Source organism: Carassius auratus, chromosome 19 (genome assembly GCF_003368295.1).
Source record: "Carassius auratus strain Wakin chromosome 19, ASM336829v1, whole genome shotgun sequence".
Lineage (NCBI taxonomy): Eukaryota > Metazoa > Chordata > Actinopteri > Cypriniformes > Cyprinidae > Carassius > Carassius auratus.
The window spans coordinates 4,693,746-4,717,415 of record NC_039261.1 but is presented as its reverse complement, the minus strand read 5'-3'; the positions used below and the strand labels follow the sequence as shown (position 1 = coordinate 4,717,415).

Below are 23,670 nucleotides of genomic sequence, written 5' to 3'. Positions count from 1 at the left end.
TTAAGACCTGTAGATGGCGAAGCAGAGTGAGCTTTTTGCATTTTATGCAAAAGCAGTTTTTCTGTGGGACATGGTGGAGAATACGATGTGAAGCGACATGGGGCATGTGAGTACCACAGAAAAAAAGTACATAGCCTAATCAAGAAACATGCAAATCAGTGCAATCATTTTTTTACATAAACCAAATGGCCCACAGGCTGACAAAGTTTCGGCAACAGAAGTGACGAGCATTTATCATGCCGTACAGTGTTGTGCCTGAACGCGTTCATTAAACGATAGTTCATGAACTTGTTCATATTTTGGCCGAACGTGAACTGAACGTGCTGTATTAATGCCTGATGAACGTTACTGTGAACTCGTTCATTCTGGTGTCTGTGAACGGCACGCTCTCTCAGGTTAACTTCGTTCAATATGGTGCCAGATTTCTATAGAGCCTTCCAGGCGAAAACCCGGCTAAAACACACCATAAACAGGTCTTAATATGTAGCGGAAAAACAACCAATCTGGCAACACCAGCCACCAGTGTCACACCATCGTCCGTTGCATGCGTGACGTGTCATAAAAATAAACAAAAAAAAAAACATGGAGGCGACAGCAGCATGTAGCAAGAAGGCGTATGATCATTTAAAAGAATTTTATGATGTTTATGACAAGGTCGGTGAGAATGGGAGACAAAGCATTAAACAACAAGGGGGAAGAGCTGTCCCCTCAATGCTAATGTAAACCCTGATTGGATAAGGATTCAAAATTGTATATGACATGAAGATGAAATCTGACGCATAGCTTCATTGTTAAAACTGATAAAATAATTGCTGTCTGTGATTCTATATGGGCTATTGCAATAATTTTGAAAAATAATAGCTCACAGCAACATATGGAAAAAAAGAACTATGAACTAGTTCATTTTTGGAACTGTGAACTGAACTAGTTCATTTTAAAATTTGTGAATTGAACTTTGAACTAGTTCATGTAGAAAGTGAACTTTCCCAAAACTACGTACATCACACTTATTCATCGCTCTACCAACTGCAGTAACAAGTTTGCCCCCGTCATTTTTCCAGATTCTGAAATAGCTAAGAAAAAAGTTGAAGAAACTTTGGGTGATATTTTGGGTCATGTAGTGTCTTAATCTTTTAGTCGGTGGGTTTGAAAATAAATATAGGCAATATATTACAGAAAGCTTGAAATGTCTACTTTTAAACTAAAATATTCAAACCAAAATAAATAGGTTACTCTCTGATTATGCGAGTCCACATCGTCAACTTCATCTTAGCAGTGACACAGAAAACACCAGTTTATTACTAAACAATTAATGTCTCCTTGCTATTTCAGGGCAGGTTAGTTGAAAACATCGATCGGGTGTGGGTTGTTTATACATTGACCCGTGCATCACTGGTTCCTTTCTCATCTACGTCATTAGATCCACAATCGAAAACCAGCCGAAACTTGTACCAACCCGGAAGTAAGATTTTGGGCTCAGAAATTCTCAGTCATTCTTCTAAATATTTTTTTCAAACTTTGGCCATGTTTAGCATGAGAATCCATCTCTTTACCACTGTGAACAACCCTGAATACATGAAACAACATTGTAGCCCCCCCCTTCAATCAAAATCACTCAAAAGTTCAACTTATTGCATTTAATAGAACTTTAAAATGTGAAAAATTTGAAATTTATTGCAATGCACTTAAGCAGCACAAATAACATATTTAATTTGCATTTATGTTTGTTTTTTTAAAGTATATTATTTCCACAATAAGTACACTTTATAAACATTTTATAGAAAGGAGTGCCTAGTTGTACTTATGAGCACTCTTGCTAGAGATCATGAAAGTAACAAATGATTAATTTAAATGCAAGTACATAGTAGTTAAGGCCATCTAACATAAAGTGGGACATGTTAAACTAGATTTTTTTTCTGAATAATGGTCTAGATTGCACAGCATAAAAAAACAATCTAATGTGCCATCCTATTGCTTGTTTATTTATTCATTCATCGATCTATTCATTACTTTCCAAATAAAAATATAAAGACAGTTTCAGTATGACTGCTTACATATTCTATAAAGACATGCAATAAGTAATTTAGCATTTTAAGGTGGAGTTAGAACAGACTTTGCTAAATAGGTGAAAAATAATATGCACTTGCTGAATGCTTGTACAGTTACAAATTATTTTATTACAAATATTTTGCAGGGCCAAAAATTGTATAAATACATTTTCAATCATCTGTTGGTTAATAAAAATTCTAAGCAGACAGATTTGATCACATTTACAAAATCTGTAACAAATTAACCTATGACCTTTAAATCCAGTTTGAAGCTATTGTTTGGCTATTAACGTAGTACAGTTACACTGTAAAAAGAGATTTTTTTTTTAACTTTTAAATAAATATAGCATCAGTTAAGTAAATTTTACAAACAAATACTATTTTGTCTTTTTACTTCAAAATATCATGTTTAATTCAATAAGCTATTTGAGGTTTCATTTTTATTTATTTTACTTAAATACATAAGTAAATTCAAATGGATCTGCCTAGGTATAAATGAAAGTTAAAACCCATAAGTATATTTTACTTGGAACTGTTTGTTATGTTTACAAGGATTCTTTAAGTAAATATCAAAGTTATAATCCCATATTTCCCATCATGCAATGGAATAATGAATAATAAAAAATGTACACTGTTTTATGGTTGTTTTTGTTGTTAGTTGTTTAGTTTAGTTGTTATTTGTCGTTTGTTTTAGTAACATACTGTTTTGTGACACATGGAGTTTATTTTCTACTCAAAATGATCCATTCATAATCAAACACTATTCACTGATTGTTACCGTAATTGTGTGTGGTGTACCAAGTATTGAGGTCTCTGTGATCATTTAGATATTCATTTTATTGAGTGGGCATATTAACTTAAAAGGATAACAGCCTGTCTACATGCCTAGTTGCATACATGCATACATGATTAGTCTCCATACAAACATGTATGTGACAAACAAAATCTTGAATCTTGAAATAAGAAAGTTGTACACATCTTTATTCTATTTAAAAGTGTTCACCCCTGGCTCTTAATGCATGGCTTTTACTTCTGGAGCATAATTGAGTGTTTGAACCTTCTGTAATAGATGTATATGAGTCCCTCACTTGTCCTCAGTGTGTAAAGATGGATCTCAAAATCAATCAGGCATTGCTGCTTTTATGTGAAATCTCTTATTTAGGTCAGTACTGAATTGCTAAATAAACCATGCATTTCATATATGACCCCTCTTATTTTGGGAAAATAATTAACATTTTGAGGTTCTGCAAGGGAGATGCAAACTTTTTACCTCAACTGTGTGTGTGTGTGTGTGTGTGTGTGTATTAGTGTTGGGCATAGATAAAAAAAAAGTATAATCTAGATTAATCTAACTGTAATCTTGGAATTAATCTTGATTCATCCAGATTAAAATGGCTCATTTGAATTCTGCCTAAAGCATTCAGAATATGTGTGCTACCCAAATAAAATAATAACTAAAAGTAACGTTAAGTCTTTGAGAAGGGGTTTCTCAAGCCAGGTGGTGCATTAGACCAGGGGCTAATCATTGCTCGCGTAGTATAGACCCAGCTCTCAACCCAATTTTGAGATTAGATTATCGCCCGATAAGAGTCTCACGTTAACGCAGCACATTAACGCCAATAATGGCCCACCACTAGTGTGTATATATATATATATATATATATATATATATATATATATATATATATATATATATATATAGTTCACTGTATAAAAATCCATAAAACAGAATCTTGCATTAAACTGTGTTGTGCTTTAGAGTTAATAGAAATGTCCATAAAATGAAATGTCCTGACAGAATTTAACAAATTATTCCAGCTATTTAAATTTTTTTACAGTGTGTTAATTTTCTTTTAGGATATCAATAATTTTATGGACATTTTTCTTACCCATAAAACACAAATGAATGAAGTGCAAAATACTAAATTGATTCCATTGCTTTAATAAAATGCAAATAAGTTTTTTTCTCAACAATATACCGTTCTTTAAATTATTATTATTTTTTGTACTGCTCTGTGTCAAGCTGGGAAGATATATGCATGCTAAAACAGTTTACCCAAATATGAAAATTAAAATGGACTTATTCGCTGGAATGTATCTTTTCTATGAAATGTTGTTTATTGTCAGTGTTGAACATAAAATGCATACGTTTGAAACAATATGAGGGTGTGTAAATGAGGGCAGAATTTAATTATTTTTGTAAACTATTCATTTAAAGACTGACCTTTTATCACGATACATGGAAAAAAAATTCAAACATACACCTTTAATACACAATATTCAATTAGAAACACAAAAATGATTCACTAACCCTAAGATCTGTAAATCGGCATTCCATGTAATAACTATTCATCAATTTTCATTTGAAGGCTCACATAATGCCAGTAGAACTGCATGAAAAGTAGACAATGAAAGCAGGTTTGCATCTGTTTCATGAGACCCTTGTCTCTTCTAACATCCTACAACTTCACTCTAACCACAAGCTGTCAAATGAGAGTGTGAAGGCCACAACAAGAGCCCATACGTTTTCCTGTTTCATGTCTTTTTTAACCCATTTAAAAAAAAAAATTGTAGGACAGAGATCTGTTATCGAGTGTCAGATCTTTTCCACTTATACACTATTATTTAACCCATATATATATTTTTAAACTTTACAACTAAGTTTTCCACAAACAGGGAACACATGATGCTTAATAAAAAAAAAGTAAACCCTTGTCAGACATTTATAGCCATATACATTAAGCATTTAATGAATTTGACAATAGATGGGATTATCATATTTACCATTGCTTTGTTTGCTCTAATTGTTTTTTCCCACTCCAAATTTCATATTCTGTGTCCCAGGCGCCTATTGCTCTATGCCACCCATGTCAGACGTCTCCGAGGTGGTTTCAGCTCACTACGCTGAATGATCTCTGATCCCTATAAATGAATCTCACTTTTCTTTTTCAGAGAATAACTCTTGCTCTTTAGCAGTAATTTTCTTTTTATAATTTTACAAAATACTCTTGCCTACCATTAGTCAATCTCAGTTTTCTTCTTAGAGAAAATACTCTTGATCAACAACATTTAATGTCAATTTCCTTTTCAGAAATTAACCCTGAATTAGTGTCAATGTATCTCACTCTTCTTTTTGAAAATAACTCTTGATCAGCTAGACTGGTCGATCTCAATTTTGCTCTTAAAAATAACCTTAATCGACTAGGGGCAAACACAGACCTCACTGGGAGTTAATCCCACAACAAACATCCCAAGTTTCATAAAATTAAAGTCTACTTCCTCTTTTTCTCAATTTGTTGCCACTGAGTTCATTTAGATGATATCAGTCCCTCTGGTCCTCTCCCTGAACTTTTATGCAGAGTAGGGCTGAAACTACAAAGTCCATAATCAGTCTTGTCAGCTCTCGGGTCCAGACGAAAACCCTCAAGATATCCCACATCTGACAGCAAACTGTCGCTGCAATTTTCTATTTCAATGAATGTATGAGACAAAAGTCTTTTGAAGAGTTTTGTTTTGTTTTTTTTGCAAGAAAAGGTGACAGTCATGGCTACAGAGTGCGACCCGAATAACATTCTGACTTAGTATTTACATCCACATTTTTTAAAATGTATTAAGAGGATAAGCCCCTTGAGATGAATCATCTCGTTAACAAGGGGTCCTCAATATTCACAAATACATACACAAGCAGCAGATACAGCAGTGCAGTAAATACATCAATACAATACAGTCAGTACAAAAACAAGACAACACAGTCATCACCCACACACACAGAACTCTCAGAGGGCTGTCTAACCCCACAACAGTATGCATCTTTGACATTATTAATAATTCAATAATTATTCAACAATGTAACAATGACATTCCACTGAAATAAAATATACAAACATATGTAAACCGAAATCTAAAACAAATACAAATATTCTTAAGGTGATGTACAAGAGCATTTTTAAACATATGGAGGGAAGTTGAGAATAGCATAGAGACAGGCAAATTATTCCGATGAAAGGGTACTTTATATTTAAATGAATATTTGCCACTTTCTTGATTGATTCTAGGGACAACAAAAGATATGCCATCTGCATGGCCTAAACTATACGAGGAGCTGAATGGGATTAAATATTGTTTCAAGTAATCAGGATAACTGAAGTGAATGCATTTGAAAATAAACAATAACCAATGAAAATGACGTCTGGAGGATGGAGTAAGCCAGGACAATTGGTGATACATAAGGCAGTGGTGAGTTCTAAAGTGACAACAAAGAATAAACCTGCACAGACTGTTATATACAACCTTAAGGGGTTGAAGATTGGTAGCTGTGGTGTTCTGGTAAATAATATCACTATAATCAAGATTTGGAAATAATAATTGAGAGATAATTGTTTTGCGAACAAAAAAAAAATGGAAGCAACTAATTGATAAAGTATTTTTAAATGATAAGTAAGTTTATTTGTAATTGAGTGTATATGGGTATTAAATGAAAGAATACAAACTAGCCAGAGACCAAGATATTTATATTGCCCAACAGCCACAAGGGGTAATGAGTCCATGACTTTGAGCTTAAAAGGTCAGTGGGAACCTGTCTTCGCCATACAGTTGCATATTACAATTGGTGCAGGTAAGAAGAAGGTCATTAATGAAAATGGAAAACAAAAGAGGTCCACGAGAAGAACCTTGTGGTACACCTCTCTCTATAGTTCTAGAATCTGAATGACTGCCTCTAAAGAAAATACATTGTTGACGGTGATGAAGGTAAGAGTTGAACCAGAGAAGGGAGGCCTGTCAACAACAATAGAATGTAATTTGTCCAGGAGAAGAGGCTACCTATTTACAGGCTTACCTAATAAATTGTTCATTTGCTAACAGAATTGTCAGGGTTATTAAAATTATTGGCAAAACCGTTTTTATAATAGTTTGATTTGGCGTTCCTAGTAGTTGAGTAGTACAGGCATTTCTTAAGTGCTTGTAAGACTCCCAGTCAGCTATATCTTGTGTAAGACGGTTCCTTTCCCAGGCCCTATCTCTCGGTTTAAAGAGAGTAACCAATTCCCAACTAACCCAAGGTGAATGATTGTCTTTTACCTTAATAACTCTCAGGGGTGAATGTTTATTAATTATATTCAAAATCTCAGTGGAAAAATATTCCCATGCATCATTAACAAATGGTGTTAAGTTTAGTCTATTCAAATTAATATTATGGAAAGCATGCATCAAATTATCACTATTAAATAATTTGGTAGTATTTACCTTAATAAATTTAGGTGGAAGATGAGTAGTACTGATTTTCAAGACACAATAAATAATGCAGTGGTCACTGAAACAGTCTGAAAGGATACCTGATTTCACAAATCTATAACTAAGATCCAGAAACAAAGATTTCTTGATTTTATATCGACTCTTGTGGACTCATTAAAAAGTTCAAACCATTAATAAGATGGCGCACAGTAGCTGAAGCAGGATCTTGCCAGTTAATGTTAAAATCACCATAACAGAATAATTTCACTAGTGCCTAAGGAGGAAACAGTTGACATAAATTTCTTTATAGATTTTGAGGGACAATTCTGTTAATCTGTTAATATTTCAAATTATGAAATGAGTATTTTAATGAAGAATTACCTTAACAAACAAGCCTTCAAAGTGTACTGATTTCTCCTTGGAACAATCACCTGTGACAGTAATCTTAATGATACACATGTGGCTACTCCACCTCATCTAGAGCCTCTATCTGTTCTGTACAGCATGTAATCATCTAAACTAATATCATTATTAGTAAAAGTGGAAGATAACCAGGTTTCAGATAGGTTTATTGTAGACAAGCCATGCTTTTAGTTGATCAAGGTTTAGCTCCTCTATTACATTAATTATTTTAAGACCATTAACCATCCTTTAAGAAAAGAAAAAAAAACTGAAAGAAGCAGAATTAAGAAAAATAAAGTATAATGTATGAATAATAAGGGGCAGACAGCATGAGAGCATACAAACACAAAATACATACATACACACATACACACACACACATACATAACACAATACCAATATTTCAAACAGAACCATAGGAGAGAAACAACAACAGAGATAAAACAGAACTCAGTCAGCAATAAGAATATTAACAACATAAATTAACCTTGCAACATCAAAGTTAACGGGATAAATTAATTAAATTAAAAACTAACCCAACAAACAGGTTTATAAAAATAACATAATTAATAAAAATAATAAAAAATAAAGAGCATCTTGTTTAATAAGTTTTAATCAAAGGTTTTAATAATATATAATCCTGTATCTCATGTTGCAAAAACAAGATCAGGTACACATCAGCTTCATGACACTGTGTCATAATGCCTGGAGTATGGCAAAACAGTAAGTGAAACCCAAAGAGTCAAATAATAAGCTTAAGTATAAATACAGACCAGACTCAAGGTGACTACATATTGACATCATGGACAAACGCATCAGCTTCATAGCAAAGTTTTGCCTTCAACTTGAACTCGAAGCAAGGCTGGATAGAGCAGTACCTACGTATTTCATATCCATAATTGGATCAAAAAGATGATGCTTTTCTACCAGACCAGTGCTAAAGCCCGGATATAAATACACTCGAGCTCCATTGGACTCTAGCTCTATTTTTCCCATGCGCAAGATGTAGAATCTTCACCTTGTCCTGGAAATGTAAAAATAAACATCACCAGGATTGACCTTGGAGCCCCTTCTGTATACTCCTGGTGAGCGGTGAAATTATCTATGCCAAAAAGATGCATTGAAGCAGCCTGATGAAGCTGATCATATCATGGCCCTCGAACCTCAGGCACTCGTAGAAACTGAAGATTTGATGCCCTGCTTCGGTTCTCGGCATCCTCAATTTTCTCCCCCAGGTAGGAGTTTTGCTTCTCAAAGGTCTTTACTCGTGCCTCCAGGTCTGTTATGTTGGTTAGAGCTGACCCTGAATTCACCCACTTGTTCTCGCACGTCCTGATTTTGCCAATCCGATGTGTTCCTAGGTCAACATATTTTGTTGACCCTGGAACAACATTTTACTCCAAAAATATATTCTTAACCATATCCCTACACCTAAACCTAACCTTAACCATGAGTAATCCCTAAAATCAGAGGAAATGATAGATGAATGACACTGATGTACAAGCACCAAACACTGATTTTAAGCATAAACTTCACAAAATCTATAAACTGGTTCTTCAAATCTGATTGGTTAATCACAATGTTGTTCCAGGGTCAACAACGATGTTGTCCCAGGAACATGTCTCACTTGGTAAAATCAGGTTAGGCCTTGTTCTCCTAGTGACTTAAGCGAGTCATTCATTGCATTGACGCTACATTGAATGTGGTTAAGTTTAGCATCAAAATGAGCCAGCATATCATTTTTAATTTGCTGGAGCATGTCCATCAGAGCTTTATTTCTGAACGCTTGATCCATAACTGAGGACATGTGGATAGAGTGCACAAAAAGAAGAAATATAGTAGACAGGACTGAAAGTTGAAAGACAAAAAACAAAACAAAAAAACTTCTAAATGTTGTACCAATTATTTAAATCAGCGACATGTCTTGTATAGGGAGAGGATGAGCAGGATAGAGCATAACACAGACTGAGATTTCCAGGAGATCATGCCAGCAATGCTACTCTGTCAGCCATCTATTGATTTGATTTATATCCAAATCAAACCAGGATGCTCATCCAATTATAATACATATTTAACATGTGTCATATTTCATACATATTAATACATATTTAACATGCATATTGATGAAGCATTCAGACAATTTAACAAAACTCTTCTAAGTAAAACAAATACTAATACCAATAATAATCAAATGTCCCTTACAGGGCTTTACTGGGGCTTTGTTTAGTTTCAAAGCACTGCATAAGAATGCGAGATCAGGGCAGAGGAGCGTGCACTCATTTTTTATTCAGTAAAATGATGTTTATCCCTCTGAATCCCACTGTTCTTCCTCGAGGATTTGTTGTTTTATTGTGACTAAAAAAAGCTTTTTTTTGATCACATGTCCTGGGGGAGGAATTATCTGGATGCATCTCACTGTGGAAACCAACAGACATTTTCAGTGTAAAAACTAAATAAATGTATATATATATATTTGGACTCTGCTGGTACTCTACCTTGACCAGATAGCTTTTCAATCTCCTTTGTGCAGAAATCCTCCAATTCCTGTCTCAGCCGAGACACTGATTTTCCTACTTTATCAAAAGACCTCTCATTGATTTTGGGAACATCCGGAGACCCAGGAGGAACAGGGAGAGACAGGTAACTCTACACAGACAGAAAAAATATTTTAAGAAAAACAAATACTACTCAAGCATCATTAAAAATAATTCAATCAGTACAAGCTGTAAAGAAGAGCCTAAAGATCATGGTTCAACCTGGAGGAAATGGATGTCATTATGTGTTTGTGAAAGCTGCTCCAGCTCGTCATTTATGGACCTCATTTGGTCAATCTCCTTCTCCAGTTGCTTTATAAGTGCTTCAGCTCGACTCACTACAGTCTTTTCTTGATCTCTGATCATCTGTGTGACCTCAGAGCGTCTTCTCTTAATGGAGCTGATGAGCTTACCAAAGATCCTCTCACTGTCCTCCACTGCTGTCTGTGCAGATTGCTGTAAGACACACAATACAATCAGCTCTTACTGCTGCTCACACAGTCTACTGTGCTTCATTGGGACTGAAAATCACCCTCAATAACCATCTGAAGAAGAGTCTGAAACCAACTGAGTCTGAAACCAGCAGTTCTTCTTTTTCTCAAAACTCACCTTGTGAATCTCCACAGCTTCTTTCAGCTCCCTAATTTTTTTCTTTCTCTTCTTAATTTGCTTATGATATTTTCTCTGTGTATCACCCAAGTGCTTCTATAGGACAAAACAAATAACGTTACATCACAGAAATATGAGTGATGTTTAAAGTAATAAATGTTTTGAGGACTCCTGCCTTTGTTTAATCATCTCACAAAATACCTTTGATTACACATGTTAAACAACTGCTTGGCTAATGGTGTTAATTCCTTTATTTTATTTTATTTTATGCAGTGAATGCTTGGCTATATCAGCAGGTGCGATTGAGTCGCAGTGGATCACCAGCTTTCTGACAGATAGGAAACAGCTAGTGAGACTGGGGAAATTCATGTCCAACAGCTGCTACACCAACACTTGTGCCCCTCAGGGATGTGTTGTCTCCCCACTGCTCTTCTCCCTGTACACCAATGACAGCACCTCTAAAGACCCCTATGTCAAGCTCCTGAAGTTTGCAGATGACACTACACTCATCGGTCTCATCCAGGATGGTGACGAGTCTGCCTACAGACATGATGCAAAATATATGCAACCAAGATGGCGGCGTGTCCAAACGCAGCAGCTTCTCTCTGTCCCGACAGAACGGTGTTTTCGTGTTTTTTGTCTTGTGAGTCGCAGTGTTTTTGTACGTTGTCGTCGCGTCTACCTGTCTGTAAGCGCAAATACAGCTGCGGGATCTCGATCTACTACAGAGGCCTTCACCATCACCGACCCCCACTACTGCATCTCGCCCGCAGCGGAGGCGCCTCAAGCGGTGTGAGAGGAAGCAGAAGAGGGGGAAGCGCGGAAGTATCCGGGCTAGGCTAACGGTTAACCCACACAAGCCATCTATCCCCACCATCGTACTGGCTAACGTTCGCTCGTTGGATAATAAACTGGACTACATTCGATTACTATGCTGTTGTCAGAGACTGTTGTGTTTTTGTGTTCACGGAAACATGGCTCAGCAACAGCGTTCCAGATGGCGCCATTCAGCTCGACCAGCTGACATGCTATCGAGCGTCAGAGCTCTCGTCGCAGGAGGAAAAACCCACGGCGGCAGGCTTTGTGTTTACATCAATGACGCGTGGTGCCGTGATCAGAGATGTATAGTAACGAAGTAGAACTACTTCACTACTGTACTTAAGTACTAAAAGGCAGTATCTGTACTTTACTAGAGTATTATTTTTTTCTCCTACTTCCACTTTTACTTCAGTACATATTTTCGCTGAGTTTAATACTTTTACTCCAATATTTTTTTATGTGCTGCATCGTTACTCGTTACAATTATAAAAATTTTACGAATCATTCCATTACAAATCCACATTACCACTGCCAGAACTGTGGATGGCAGGTTTGATGAAGATGGCACATCATTGAGCGAATCAAGCGATTAAGAAGACTGCGCGTGCCGACTGAACTGCTGTGAAGAGAGAGATGAACACCGAGCCGAGCCAGATAATGACTCGTTCACGAGTCAAGAACCGGTTGCATCGGTTCTCGGGATCACCAGTAGTTCTTTCTGACAGTTCTATTCAATAAACCAGTTGAAGAAAACAGTTCACCGATTCTTTTGCGCTCGACGTAATGGCGTCATTGGCGTTGACTGCAAGCCTCCAAGCCTTCGGTTTACCTGGGCTCATAACATTAGTACAGAATTCGGTTAACGAATCGGACGCGTCTGACAGAAACGGTTCTTGACTCGTGAACGAGTCAGTCTGTTGTTCGTTATCTGGCTCGGCTCGGTGTTCATCTTCAGTTCTCTATTCACATCAGTTCAGTCAGTGTACTGTGTGAGTAAATTAATTACTCCGGGATATTGGTTTGTTTTAACTCAGAGGGAGTGTCAGACATATTAAAAAAGTTAACAGCTTAAGTCATTTGTGGATTAATGCGTATTGGAGACGCGAACCGTGAACCGCGATTCAGTTCGATTTGCTGAACTGGTTCAAAAAGATCCGGTTACATCGAATGATTCGTTCGCGAACCGGATATCAAAAACTGCTTTGTTTTTAACTGTCTTACAACAGAAACGGAAGAGAAGACAATGCTGAATAAAGTCGTAGTTTTTGCTATTTTTGGACCAAAATGTATTTTTGATGCTTCAAAATATTCTAAAGGACCCTCTGAAGTCACACTACTTTGATGATGTTTTTCTTACCTTTCTGGACATGGACAGTATACCGTACACACAGATTCAATGGAGGGACTGAGAGCTCTCAGACTAAATCTAAAATATCTTAAACCGTGTTCCAAAAATAAACTGAGGTCTTACGGGTTTGAAACAACATGAGGGTAAGTGACATAATTTAGCAAACTGGGCGAACTAACCCTGTAACCGTTTTTTGTTTACAAAAAGTTAGTCAAAGGAATTGTAATTGTCCTTTAGGTTAATCATTTAAAATAGTAAAAACAATATGTTCAAACTTTTGACTACTTTCTTTAATAACTACATAACACAATACTTGTACTTTTACTTTCAGTACTTGAGTAGTAAATTTTTAAATAGACTACTTGCAATACTTAAGTACAAAATTTTTTGAATACTTTAGTACTTCTACTTAAGTGTAGTGCTTAAAGAGCACTTCAGCTTCTACTCAAGTCACTTTTTTGATAGAGCACTTGTACTTTTAGTCAAGTATGGGTCTATAGTACTTTATACATCTCTGGCCGTGATACTGTTGTGATTTGCAAACACTGCTCACCCCTGGTGGAATTTATGATTATCACGTGCACGTGCGGAGTCTCCAGGCCAGGACCAGCAGACTGAAGGACAGCTTCATCCACCAGGCTGTTAGGAAGCTGAACTCCCTCCTGAACCTGTGCCCCCTCCCCTCCACACACACTAATTATTATATGATGGCATGCACTAATCACTTGTGCAGCATTGGTCTGCTCACTACCTCATTCGGTATGGAACTCAGTCAGTTAAATAAAACAACTGCTCTCGGTCACTTGTCACTTGTCACTTTAATCAGACTTAATAAGATATTTTTAATAAGTGATTTTTTTGCACTAAAAAATCTTTTAACTTCACTGTTGTTCACTTCATTGATTTGCACTATATCTGTCATTTGCCTTGCGCTGCTTTATTTAACTTTATTTTTTATTTTATTATATGTCTTTTTTTATATCATTACCTTATTGTACAGTATAGTTGTATCTACATTTTATATTTGATCTAGTTATTTTTTTAGGCTTTAATGTTAATGTTAACTGTATGCACCGGGGTCTGAGAGTAACGCAATTTTGATTCTCTGTATGTATGTACTGTACATGTGGAAATTGACAATAAAGCAGACTTGAACTTGAACTTGAAGAGGTTGAGCAGCTGGCTGTCTGGTGCAGTCTTAACAACCTGGAGCTGAACACTATCAAAACGTTGGAGATGTTAGAATATTTTGAAGCATCGAAAATACATTTTGGTCCAAAAATAGCAAAAACTAAAACGACTTGAGTTCAAACAAACCAATATCCCGGAGTAATTAATTTACTCAAACAGTACACTGACTGAACTGCTGTGAAGAGAGAACGTACTCGGTTACCTGAAGAGAGAACGTACTCGGTTCCCTGAGATACGGAACGAGTACTGCGTATGGGGAAAAGCTCCTTTTTTCCTCGATACTGAAGCCTTTTTTTCAATAACGCAGTGCAACTGCACTGCCATTGGTTTAATCTGTAAACTTTTTTAAACCAATGACAGCGCTGCGTAGCTGCGTGAGCCTGTGGCGATGCAGCGCGCAAAAGCCCGCCAAAATGGGCGGGGCGAATGCTATATAAGCAGGCAATCGCCAGAGGAAATCAGGTCATACGACTGAAGCCACGACACTGAACCCGCAGCCTCGTGGCACGGCATATAACGCAGTACTCGTTCCGTATCTCAGGGAACTGAGGTTACGTTCGTAACCGAGTATGTTCCCTTTCGATACTTCACTCATACTGCGTATGGGGAACGAATTCAACCGCGCCGTGCCACGGTAGGGAACGACAAGACTTAACTTGAACACCCTGGGGTCCAGAGGAAAAGTGAGAGGGCCGGAGCCATCGAACCCTTGACGCTACACTGCTAAGAGGGAGCTAGCTCCCTGGAGGTGGTATGATGACAGAGTCTGCAAGAGGCTGTCGTATCAAACCGAAAGAACCCGAGCATGCAAGGTCGGGATATCCAAGTTATAGAATCTGACAAAAGTGGACGGCGAGGACCAGCCGGCCGCCTCACAGATGTCCTTGAAAGAGACACCACTAGACCAGGCCCATGAAGAGGCCATCCCTCTAGTAGAGTGGGCTCTAACTCCTATGGGGCACTCAAGGCCCACAGAGGAGTAACATAGAGCGATAGCTTCAACTATCCAACGAGGGGACATTGCTCCATGAAAGCATGTCTGCTCCCAGATTCGTCTTGCCAGGTATGTGTGTCGCCTTGAGCGATCGCAACCTGGGTAATGCCCATTCCAAGAGGCGCTTTGCCAGTGCGCAGAGGTGGCTGGACGAAAGGCAGCCTTGGTGATTTATGTAGGACACCACTGTCATGCTGTCCGACTGGACTAGGATGTGGCGCCCTTCCAGGATTGCCTGAAAGGATTGAAGGGCTCGTTCCACTGCCAGCATCTCGAGGCAGTTGATATGGAGATGGCTTTCTTCGTGTTACCATGAGCCGATGGCTGGTCTGCCCTCGCACAGAGCACCCCAACCCAGGTGGGACGCATCTGTTGAGAGGTTGGACGCATCTGTCTCCACGACTGAACCAAACAGGGTTCATCCAAGGCTCCAGGGCTGCTAGACAGGCCTGGTTGACCCTGATGCGAAAGTGGCCGTGCCGCCAAGCATGAGGTGGTACCTGGAGTTTCAGCCAGTACTGCAAGGGCTGCATTCGTAAGAGGCCGAGCTGTAAAAATGGAAGCCATCAGCCCTAGCATCCTCTGAAAGAACTTCAGAGGGAAACAGGCTTTGTTCTTGACAGAGGCCGCGAGCTGCTGAAGTACCAGAGCGCGCTCTGGTGATATGACCGCCCTCATATTGACTTAGTCGAAAACTGCTCCCAGGAACGTAATACGTTGGCTGGGGAGCAGTGAGCTCTTGGTGAAATTGACCCTGAGTCCTAGGCACTGTAAGTGGCTCAGGAGCACGGATCTGTTGTGGTCTAGCTCGGTTCGAGACTGGGCTAGAATGAGCCAGTCGTCGAGATAGTTCAGAATGCGGATTCCCATCTGTCTCAGAGTGGAAAGCGCCTCGTTCATGCACTTTGTGAAAGTGCGGGGAGTTAGAGACAGCCCAAAGGGAAGGACTGTATATTGGTAAGCCACACCCTCGAACGCGAATCTCAAGAATCGTTTGTGATGGGGGGCTATATGGATGTGAAAGTAAGCATCTTTCAGGTCCAGCGAGAAGAACCAGTCCTCGGGGCAAATCTGCGTGAGGATCTGCTTCAGTGTCAACATCTTGAACTTCTGTTTCATTAGGGAAAGGTTCAGGTGTCTGAGGTCTAAGATGGGTCTGAGACCGCCATCTTTCTTGGGGACAAGGAAATAACGGCTGTAGAACCCCGATCCGCTTTCTGAGGGAGGAACTATCTCTATGGCTCCCTTCCTTAACAGCGTCATCACTTCGGTGTGGAGGACCTGAGTGTCGTCCGGCTCTACCGGGGTGGGAATCACTCCGCGAAAACACGGGGGTCTTCGGGCGAACTGCAGTGAGTAGCCGTGTTTTATTATCCCCAACACCCACTTGGACACTCCGGGGATGGCCTGCCAGGCCTCGGCCCGCGTGACAAGGGGCTGGATAGTGACGGATGGCAGACCGCTGATTAGGGGCCTGAACACTGACGAGTGTGGAAGAGGAAAACTGCTCTCTTTTTGAAAATGTGAAATATTTATTGTGTTCGCCATAACAACGGCGCTTTGTGTGGACGCAACAACGGTGGGCCCAGGTCGCACAGCAGACAGGTGAGAGAGCTTCTGGGGTGGTCCGGCCGCGGCAGGACTTTGCCCCTTCCTCTTTCTTCCCCAACGATCAGGAGGATTTAGAGGGCGTCGGGTCCAGCGCAATCCTTTGCCGGGGGCCCTGACGTCTAGGCGGTTTAGCGCGCCTAGTGGGGCGAGCTGGGTGCTGCTCCTTAGGGGCGCTGAGCCCCTCTTCCCCGCTGTCTTTTCCTGGCCGGCTCGCGGGAGGAAAGACGGGAAGGCGCGAGGGGCTTCATTAAAGAAAGCAATCCGCGAGCGCAGAGGGGCGATACTCATGCTCTCACAAAAGCAGCATGAAGTCTCAGTGAGTGCAGCCTCAGAGGGGCTCTGCATGTGCCACAGCTGTGGCGCGGCATGGCCGCCGCTGTTAAAATGGCGTTAGAAAAGCTCTTTCAGAGCGGTGAAAACCTCTTTTACGATCGCCGGATGGTGGCAGGAGATCGCTGAGAAGCGGCCGGAAGCGGGCGGCCCGAGATCGGCGCTGAGAGCGGCTGTCTGCGAGAACGCTGGCGCTGCAGGCGGTCGGCGGTCTCAGCTGGTCCGCTGCGGAGCCTCTTCGACGGCGAGAGCTCGTTCCAGGCGAAGGCGTTCAGCAGAGATCCAGTGAAGTGAAGTCGTCGCTGAAGGAGTAAGATCTGATTTCCTCTGGCGATTGCCTGCTTATATAGCCATTCACCCCACCCATTTTGGCGGGCTTTGGCGCGCTGCATCGCCACAGGCTCGCGCAGCTACGCAGCGCTGTCATTGGTTTAAAAAAGTTTACAGATTAAACCAATGGCAGTGCACTTGCACTGCGTTATTGAAAAAGGCTTCAGTATCGAGGAAAAAAGGAGCTTTTCCCCATACGCAGTATGAGTGAAGTATCGAAAGGGAACTGAAGGTGAACATTGAGTCGAGCCACATAATGACTCATGGACTACTTTGATTATGTTTTTCTTACCTTTCTGGACATGGACAGTATACAGTACACACAGCTTCAATGGAGGGACTGAGAGCTCTCGGACTAAATCTAAAACATCTTCAACTGTGTTCCAAAGATAAACCAAGGTCTTACTGGTTTGGAACGACATGAGCAGCGTGCATCTCCCAACACGTGCATCACGCACTGTGCGTAGGGCACCAAGTGCTGAGGGGGCACCAAAAATAGCCTAATGATTTTTTTTTTTTTTATGCAGGTATTATTTCATTAGCCTATAGAAATATTAGGCACATTTTAGCCATGTATATGTAACAAAAAAGGGGGAACAAGAAAGATATTTAATAATTGCTCTAGTCTAGTCCGGTCTAGTCTAGAAAGTACGGGAAATATGCTGCATGTGATGTGCGTGCTGCTGCTAATCGTAATGCGCCTCGTACTTGCTGACGTTAATGTTAGCATCAGCAAACTATGTTATTATAACTTACAATGTAAAGACGTGTTTCCACGCGTCTGGAGGTCTCGCGGCACGGTAGACGCGAATTCTCCTCATTCGCGCATCTAGTTACAAGATATTCAGAGTTATGAAAGGGCCATTGCAAGCTGATAGCGACCGGCTTTTGTGGTGGAAAATCTGCAGTAATACCCCCACCTTGAACAGCTGTACCTGAGTGTCCTGGGACATCAGTGCGGTCGGAGCGCGTCTTCTCAACAGCTGGACATATAGTGAATAAAAAAATGCTCTTCTCTGGACCCGAAAATTTTGCCATGAAACTTCATGCCAATTAAATAAAAAATATTGTTGACTTGAGTGTTTCCAGCTCTCTCTTTACTTTCGTCCGTTTATTGACGTTGAAAAAGGAAACGTATTTTTGTTAGACATGGAAAATCGATTTTACAATCGATTCAATAAACACTTATGTCTTAAAAATCGAAAATGATTTTTTCACAAAAGTAACAGCCCTAGTACTTATTGATGATTATTTAATTTAATTTATTCAAAGTGACATTGAATTTGCAAAAAAAAAAAAAAAGTCTGGATTATTTTGATATTTTTTTTCTTTTGCTATTCTGTTGACTGTTTACAAAGTCAGCAAAGCTGTGAAGATTTTCTTTCTCTTTTTAGTGTTCTTAAGTTTAATACTGTGATGCTGCTATTGTTTGTTATTGGTATTGAGTAATGTTTGGTAATAAAAAGTTAAACTGGCAAAAACAAACGTTTTTATTTCTTTCTCGGGGTCGAAGTGGGGGGCTTCATAAAGGAGTTATGCTTAGGGCACCAAAATGGATAGCAGCGGCACTGGACATGAGGGTAAGTTATTAATGACATAATTTTAATATTTGGCTGAACTAACCCTTTAACTGGCCACAGGAGCTGATGAAACACTTCTATTCTGCCATCAAGTCTGTCCTGTGTACTTCAATAACTGTCTGGTTTGGTTCAGCAACAAAATCAGAAGACTACAGAGAACTGTTCGGACTGCTGAAAGGATTATTGGTGCTCCCCTGCCCACGCTTCAAGAACTGTATACATCCAGAGTGAGGAAAAGGGCTCAGAAAATCACTCTGGATCTCTCACATCCAAGTCAACCCATCTTTGAACTTTTGCCATCTGGTCAGCACTTCAGAGCAGCAAATACCAGAACATATACACAGAACTCTCTGTTCATTAACCCCTTAACTTTCTTATTCGTTCATTAAGCCATGCGCTAATCGTTTTTCACACGAAGCATTTTCGTTTTTGAATGCCCCTTTTTGGTTTAAGAAGAAAAAACAGTATGGTGCGCTCTTTATGATGACTCATGCATTTGACACTTTTTTGAGGATATCTTGTGTGTTCACCATTGCTGCAAAATAGGGTTTCATTGCCATTTAATTATTATTACGAGCAGCACCATTTGAGCTCAAGATGACTTTTAATTATTATCTATTAGCTTGTTGCGATTACTGTTTTTTTTTATGTCACTCTAGTTCAGTACAGAATTACAGCTGTTTTATGATTTTAATCGTTTTAACAAAATTTCTTAAATAAAGCACAGTGTCTTTCAGTCTTTACCTGTTTCTCTTTCCTCTCTGCTGCAGTTGATACAGTATCATGATTTTTGTGTTTGTCCACCATGCAGAGCATACATATACAACGCTGGTCAGAGCAGCAGAAAATGTCCAGCAGTTTTTTATGTTTACTGCAGATCATCTTCTGAAGGTATTTAGTGGCGTCCATTAAATCGTGTCTCTTTCCTCTGAAGAGATTCTCATGTTGTTCAAGGTGATTTTGACAGAAAGAGTTAAGACACACCAAACAGGACTTCACTGCTTTTTGTTTTCTTCCAGTACAGACGTCACACTTCACATCTCGAGGCCCAGCAGGAACGGCAGTTTGGAGATCAGTCTTCTTCAGTTGCTCCACCACTTCAGCCAGCATGGTGTTTTTACCTAAAGCAGGTCTTGGTCTGAAGGTCTGTCTGCACTGAGGGCAGCTGTAGACTCTCTTCTCATCCTCTTGATTCCAACATTGTTTAATGCAGCTCATACAGTAACTGTGTCCACAGGGAATAGTCACTGGATCTTTCAGTAGATCCAGACACACTGAACAGCTGAACTGGTCATGAGAAAACCTGGCTTCAGCCATTTCACTATACAGAGACACACTACAGCTAAATGGCGCTTAAGTTTCGTTTCCTCGAAGTGAAGGGTTGATGTAATTTCCTGATTCTGTTTTTGAGAGACGTGAGCAAAATGAGTCTGGCCTTGAAGTGCATTAAACTTGCCTTATCATTCATACTACAAAGATCCACTAGATAGGGCACAGAGTTGGCTGTAGGTGGCAGTAACCAGTTATAGTGTATATAGGTCATGTCATGAGGACCCTTTTTCTTGGTATATTGACACAGGTCATTGTATTATTTCGCTTTATTCATGGTGCAGTATGTTGAAAGTAATTTGTTAATTAATGTTTTTACACTTTTAAATTTTCTTTTAATGATCAATGGTTGAAGGTGGGTAACATAATGTCACCTTACTGTACCCAGTTTTTGAAAATACTCATTATTGCATTCATAGAGCGAACCTTTTGTTGATTGTTTACAGTGTACACAGAAGTTTCTCCAATAATTTGTGCAAAGCATCATGTGGGCGGGGGGGGGGGGGGAGGGGGGGGGGAAGGTGGATAGCTAGGATTCAAAATTAAAATACAATGTAAGATTTGCCCACATAAGTTATCAAAGCTATATGGAGCCCACAGGAGTATGTAGAATATTGGATTAAAATATAATAGAAACTGATAAAAGATACAAAGCTATCAGCAAACAGCACAATTTGTTTCTTTCTCCACCCATTTCAATTGTAAAATCATGATCTTTTCATAAAGAGTAACCCTAACTAATAAGATACAAATGCATATTAAAATTTTGTTTTACTTAAAACAAATTTTAGTTTTTCACATTCATCTTTTTGGCTTTGAAGAACTGTTTGTGAAGATTCTCTTGATAAAGTAAATTTACGTCTGAATAACAAAAAATGTTTTAGAATCAATAGTGGAGTGAAACAGTGACAGTCTTGTAGATGTATGAGTTTTAAGTTGAGAGTACTAATTCAACATTTTATTAAATTAATAAACCGCTCTATGCTCATCAGTACAGAATTTTTAATGCTATGTATTTTATTAAAAATTTGTGCTGTCCTTCAAAAACTGAAATGTGAAATGTACTATATATTAGTGGTGGGCCGTTATCGGTGTTAACGTGCTGCGTTAAAGCGAGACTCTTATCAGGCGATTAAAAAAAATATCGCCGTTAATCTATTCTCAAAGTCGGGTTAAGCAAGCTATGATGACTTTCACCTTGATATTTCATATAACCGACTGGCTGGGGCCCCAGCCTAAAAAGATGCTCAGGACAGTTGACGGGCCACTGCTGCGCATCGTCACGAAAGCTCATCTTTTTCACGTCTTTTTAAGCCGTACCGGTTGTCGATTTAAACATTAAAGCATCCAAACACAAGACGCGGAAAAGCTGAACAGAGCTGGTTATTGTGCGCTGTGTTCGGTTCGGAGAGAGAGAGAGACGCGTATCACGGACAGCGACACTGAACCGAGCTCTCTTCTGCTAAGTTCTCCTCGAAGTCCCTCCTGCATCTGAACGAACAAATCGCAGTTTGAACAAACAAAAAGATGAATAGGGTTTTGGCGCCGTGTTGCATTTTGGGACGTGGCGGTCCTGCTGGCAGCCTCGCGAATGTAAACATACATGAAGTCGAACGAGAAGAAGCAGAGTTAGGAGAAAGAGAAAAGATGGTAAAATCGTGAAAAGGTTGTGGGATTTATAGGGAAACGCTAAATATGCATGCCAGGGACCGGTATGTGGACAAAATCGGCACTATTAACGGTTTGGATCCATATGAAATTCCCAACAAATAGTGGAGTACCGACGGAGACTTGCTGCCGCACTTTTGCATAATAGATATCTTCAGCTACCTTGTTTGTTTTGTGAGTGCCTACACTTCAGAATAGTTCATTGAAGTCATTGTCATTGAAGTCTCATGTACAGTTCACAAATGGATGGGTATTTTCCTGTAAAATATCCCGTTAGCTCTTCAATCGGACCTGTCAAGTCTCTGTGTTGTTGTCCTGTTGCTACTCCTTGTCCTTCCAGCGACACAGATGTTTTCAAAGCATCGTTTTGCTTACTTGAAAGCAACCTTAGCGTGATGTTGGGCTTTTTAAGATAGCGTGGTTGTTGTGAGAGCACGATTTCATGCCAATCTGTAACTAAAGTCACGTTAGACCTAGCTTCACAAATCGCTTAACGTTAGATAATGCAGCAGTTTTTTTATGTCAGCAGAGGGATAGCAACAAGATGAATGTTGAAATTTCCCGTATTTTGGATGAGTATCCCAAGAAATTTCCCTTATTTTCAATGTTGATTTAAGCTATATAAATGAATATTCAGATGTTATGGTCTCCGTCGCGCCTCCAAGCAGGAAAGCGGTGTAAAGTTAATCCATTCTCATTTTATTTTCCCCATGACGATTACGTGTTGCGCTATTATACCCCACAATACAGCAACGTTTACCATGGTTGAAATAGATTTGCCTGTTTCACACATACTCCGTCTGCAGTGCGTATGCAGTCCGTGTGCGTTACGTATGTGGTAAAGCACAGACTCGATGTTCTAATGCACCATCTATCTTGATAAACCCCTTCTCAAAGACTTACTGTTTGTCAATTTTATTTGTGTAACACACATATTCTGAATGCCATCGGCAGAATTCGAATTAGCCATTTTAATCTAGATTAATTTCAAGATCACAGTGAGATTAATCTAGATTAAAAAATTAATCTATGCCCACCTCTAATATATACATATATATATATATATATATATATATATATATATATATAATATTTTTTGAGGCTCTAAAAATTGTTCAATCCTGAAGTATTTTTTGTGTAAAACTTGCTGAAGTTTAGCTGATAGGTTGTCGATTCATTAAACGATAAGCCATTTCCTTAAAAAGCTGTTTATTCAGTCAGTGATGCCTCTCCTCCATTGACATCCATTAAAAAACAGGATCAGGTCTCCTTCCCTGCACTGCATTGTTAGCTTTAGCCGTAGCTTTTGCTTTATTGGCTTAAGTTTGGAGGGTTGCCTTCTGGTGGCTTTGGTCTGCCTTGTTACCTAGTCTCCATAGCTACCCTTGTTGATCTCCATGACAACCTATCATCTTCACCTGTCCATTGTTAGCCATGGGGGGTATTCCAGAAAGAAGGTTATGTGACATACCCGGGTATGTTTAAGACTACATTTCGGTTCCAAAAAACGGAGGTAACTTTCAGGGTATGTTAGTTGTCATAGCAACTCACTCTCTGAACATAACCTGCTCCGGAACAGGTTATGTTCCAGGATTAGTTCACTTCAGCGAGCCTTCAGTGGGCATTGACGGATAGCACAAAACAT

The 23,670-nt window shown here is 39.4% G+C and overlaps 1 protein-coding gene across 1 annotated transcript; it reads right to left on the bottom strand.

Moving 5' to 3' along the window:
• Positions 1-9,243: 9,243 nt before the first annotated feature.
• On the bottom strand, positions 9,244-20,411 carry LOC113119182 (E3 ubiquitin/ISG15 ligase TRIM25-like). The gene is made up of 5 exons (XM_026288450.1): positions 19,773-20,411; positions 10,826-10,921; positions 10,439-10,672; positions 10,178-10,328; positions 9,244-10,097 (listed from the first exon to the last, which is right to left on the bottom strand). Exons 1-5 carry the CDS (start codon positions 20,343-20,345, stop codon positions 9,985-9,987), a joined length of 1,167 nt encoding a protein of 388 aa, XP_026144235.1. The 5' UTR covers positions 20,346-20,411; the 3' UTR covers positions 9,244-9,984.
• Positions 20,412-23,670: the final 3,259 nt, after the last annotated feature.

Coding starts and splice junctions, on each gene's coding strand:
- LOC113119182 (XM_026288450.1), bottom strand. CDS start 20,345: ATGGCTGAAGCCAGGTTTTCTCATGACCAGTTCAGCTGTTCAGTGTGT. Junction 10,673..10,825: donor AAGCTGTGGAGATTCACAAG/GTGAGTTTTGAG, acceptor TGTGTCTTACAG/CAATCTGCACAGACAGCAGT. Junction 10,098..10,177: donor TGAAAAGCTATCTGGTCAAG/GTAGAGTACCAG, acceptor TGGTTTCCACAG/TGAGATGCATCCAGATAATT.